The sequence below is a fragment of the Cariama cristata genome, unplaced genomic scaffold (genome assembly GCF_000690535.1).
Source record: "Cariama cristata isolate BGI_N322 unplaced genomic scaffold, ASM69053v1 scaffold21962, whole genome shotgun sequence".
Taxonomy (NCBI): domain Eukaryota; kingdom Metazoa; phylum Chordata; class Aves; order Cariamiformes; family Cariamidae; genus Cariama; species Cariama cristata.
In genome coordinates this window covers 17,465-21,227 of record NW_009602463.1, presented here as the reverse complement: position 1 = coordinate 21,227, position 3,763 = coordinate 17,465, and the positions used below count along the sequence as shown (strand labels likewise).

Below are 3,763 nucleotides of genomic sequence, written 5' to 3'. Positions count from 1 at the left end.
AGCCGTGAGGGAGGGAATGGGGGTAGGTGCCGGTCCGACTCTTACCGCAGCGTCACCGCCGCGGTGCGCGCGCGGGGCCGCCCGGCAACGGAAACCTGCAGCACCCAGACGTCAGCGCCATGGTGTGCGAGAAGTGTGAGTGGTTTGGGGGAGCGGGGGGGGGCCCTGCCCGAGCCGTGGGGCCCTGCCCTTGGGGGTCCCGGGCGTCCCCTAGGCTGTGAGCAGCACCTACGGGCCCTGGGCTGTACAGGGCGGGCTGTAGGTGGCGGTTCCGGGAATGTCTGTGTGTGAGCTGTCATTCTCCCGCGGGCAGCGCTTGTTGTGGGTATTAACGCAGTGTAGTTTTAATTTTTTTCTTTTCTAATGTTCCTCGTTTAGGTGAGAAGAAACTCGGTACGGTAATCACTCCTGATACGTGGAAAGATGGTGCAAGAAACACTACAGGTAACCTTAGGGAGGTTTAACGCTTGTTTTTCAGTTATATTGAAGCCAGTCAGGCACCTGAGCTATCTTATGATCTTAAAGCTAAAATTTGAAATAGTTAGTCAGATTAACTTTTAATTCCTGTAGTTCCCATCCCATGCTAATTTAATGTATTGGGAATTTATTTACCCTGACCTCTTCAGTATTGAACTTGTCTGTTTTTTTTTTCTCCTTGTATGGAATGACAATACGCAAACAGGGCACAGTATCAAGTATTCTGTTGTCCTCTAATGCTGTGCTATGTGTTTTATTTCTCTTTGTGACTTTATTTGCACATGTGTAAAAGCTGTAACTAAGCTTTTTTAAGTGTGCTTGCAACTGCGAAATTTATTGGTTTATGGTTTTATTCTTTTTGTAGAAAGTGGTGGCCGCAAGTTAAATGAAAACAAGGCATTGACGTCAAAGAAGGCAAGGTTAGTATTCCCTACTGATTTTGGCTAAAAAAGTCAGTTTGCTGTAACTGAGGCCTGTTTCCTGCATATCTGGGCAACTGCTCAAAACTTGTCCAAATTACACTTTAAAAAAAATAATTGTGGGGAATTATGACATTTAATTAGTTGGTAAAAGTGTGTCCGTACGTATTTCCTGGATGCTTTCTGCTGAATCATAGAGCATGGACAACTATTTTACTGCAGTTCTCCCTGAAATTGCTAGGGTTTGATGCTTTTGTTAGGAGAGGAGCCAGGAAGGTTTATTTTCTGTGCTAAGATTGCTGGTACAATCTCTTGAGCATTTCCTTAATGTCCAGGGGATGTTCTGTTATGTAAGTGGGCAAGGTGCTGCTAGAAGTTGTTTAAATTCAAAATAGTCTAATAGTATCTTAATAAAAAGACACATTTTTAGGTCTGGTTTTGTTAAGTTTTTATCCATAATGCAAGAAGTCTCTCTTAATGGGGAATGTGGGAGGTTTTCTGTTGACTTTGTACAGCCTATTAGAAATAATCCTTGTGTGTCCTTTTCTAAATTATTAGTTTTTCCTGGAGTTTCTATCTGTGCCCTCTGGCTTAGACTTTTTAGGATGAGGCAAAGGAAATACTTTATTTCAAGGTGTATAAATAAAATGCTTTTCCTTTTCCCAGGTTTGATCCTTATGGAAAGAACAAATTTGCAATTTGTCGGATTTGTAAGAGTTCTGTCCATCAGCCAGGGTCTCACTATTGTCAAGGATGTGCCTATAAGAAAGGTGAGTTTCACCGAGTACCAAATTACCACAGTTTGGCTTGAAATTAGAGAGCAAGTGGAACTCTTGAATTTGTGTCTCCTTGCAAAGCGAAGGCTAAGATGAGATTTAATTGCTATCTTCAACTACTAATAGGAAGGTGTAGAGAAGATGAAGTCAGACTCTTCTGAGGTGCACAGTAATAGAATAAGGGACAATGTACACATACTAGAAAGTGGAGAACTCTACTTATATACAAGGAAAGCAATTTTCACCATGAGGGTCGTCAAATATTGGAATAACAGTGACCCAGAGAGGTTGTAGAATCTGTAAGGGAGGTATTCAGAGCTTGAGTTGAAAAGCCCTGAGCCAGCCTCATCCAAGTTGGCCATGTTTTGAGTGAGGAAAGGGCAGGACTAGAGACTGCTGGAGATCCTTTACAACCTAAGTCATTCTATGATTCTGCTTCTTTTAGAATGTTTCTGGTATCTAAAGCAGTAGAACGGGATGAATAACTGTAAGCTTAATCTTGGATATTGCATAGAAAACTGTCATCTAGCAAGTTTGATTTTTATTTTCTTTTTTTTTTTTAAATTATGTAAAACTCAATTGCTTGTTGCAGTCCTTTTTCTGCTCCCTTCTCCCCTCTCCCCTTTTTATAATAGCTAAATCTAAAACTCTAAATTGGTCTCAAAAAAACCGAAACCAAAATACAAAAAAAACCAAAACCCACGAAAACCCAAAAAACACCAACCAAAAAACAACCAAAACAACTCCAAACCAGACCCATCTATCCCCCATAAAAGGCCCCAAAACAACCAAAAATCCAACTTCTGATCTTGGTAAAGCAATAGGCTAGCTTAACAAAAGTGGAATACATGGGAATAAAAGGCAAAGAGAAAAAAATAAATAGAGTTGTAAAAGCAATTAAGAAAGCGTCTCTGAAGGCAAATCATGCTCGTGGTTGTCTTTGTGCCATTCTTACACATTCAGTGGCTTAACATAAGCCTTTGAAAAATTTCATTTCTCTAAAAGGAATCTCTGGTCCAGTTGTGAACACGATTGATGCGTTGTAAGTCAAGCTTGGCTTAAGGTGAAACTGAAAAATGAAAAAGAATATAATCATCATTCCTAGAAAGTAAGATATTGCACTGTGCAGTACGTAATATATAAAATCTTACTGTACTTACGTGTGAATGACTGCACTGAAATTCTTACACCTGGAAGCTTTTTATCTCCCATATTCATAATAAGTCTTCAGTACTGTTAAAAACTGTTCAAAAATTCCTGAGGGAAAAAGAATCAATTTCAAGCAAATTTGATGGAGAGCCTTAAGGATATAAAACTTTTACTAGTCTTGTGATTTTGAGTAGGTAAGCAGAAGGGCTCAAACTTGTAATTCCTGGAGGGGGAAAAAAGCAATATGGAACTCAGTTACATTAATACCAAAGAATCCATTAATACATTAATACCAAGAAATCCACATAGCACACAGAACCAATTGTTAGATGTAGAGCTACAGCTAACCAGTAGTAAGTTTTGTTTATGAAACTATTTTAATTGTTCTATAAATGTGTACTGTGTCGCTGACTCAGTGGTTTAGCAGCCTGCTGTAGGAGGGTTGCCTTTTCTAATTGCTAGATGCTCACCAGATGGCTGCCTGAATCCCATATGGTAGAACCTTGTTCTCTCTCTTAAACTTATGGCTGGTTTGGGTGGGCTTCAGGAGTTCGTCTTCATCTGCTTATGTATCCTTCCAGGTTGAATCTGGTTTCTTCATAAAATTCAGAACTCTTAACTGCTTTAGGTTTTAGTTCTGACCATCAAAGACATGGTTGCAGCATGTTTCTTGAAGCACATGCAGTCGTACGGCTTAGTGCTTCAACTGTTGCATATCTCTGAAACTGAGAGGCAATCTAAAGTTAATTACTCCTCAGTTTAGACCTGAAGTGAAAAGCCTGTGGGTTGGATTTTGCTCTCCGAAGTAAATCACGTGGCATGTTCCCTGCTGTTCTCTTTCCTGATGGACTCAGATAGGTGTCCAGTCACATGATGTCAATATATGAAAGCACATGATTCAGAGTTAACAGGATTAGTTGCTACTTGACTTTTTTTGTCTAC

At 40.0% G+C, this 3,763-nt stretch overlaps 1 protein-coding gene across 1 annotated transcript in view; it reads left to right on the top strand.

Annotated features, from left to right (window-relative positions):
• Window positions 1-119: 119 nt before the first annotated feature.
• The window catches only part of CRIPT (cysteine-rich PDZ-binding protein), a 4,901-nt gene continuing 1,257 nt past the window's right edge, over window positions 120-3,763 (top strand). The window contains exons 1-4 of the mRNA XM_009694779.1: window positions 120-135; window positions 379-444; window positions 842-896; window positions 1,563-1,666. Coding sequence (XP_009693081.1) covers window positions 120-135; window positions 379-444; window positions 842-896; window positions 1,563-1,666 — 241 coding nt within the window. The remainder of the gene's footprint in view (window positions 136-378; window positions 445-841; window positions 897-1,562; window positions 1,667-3,763) is intronic.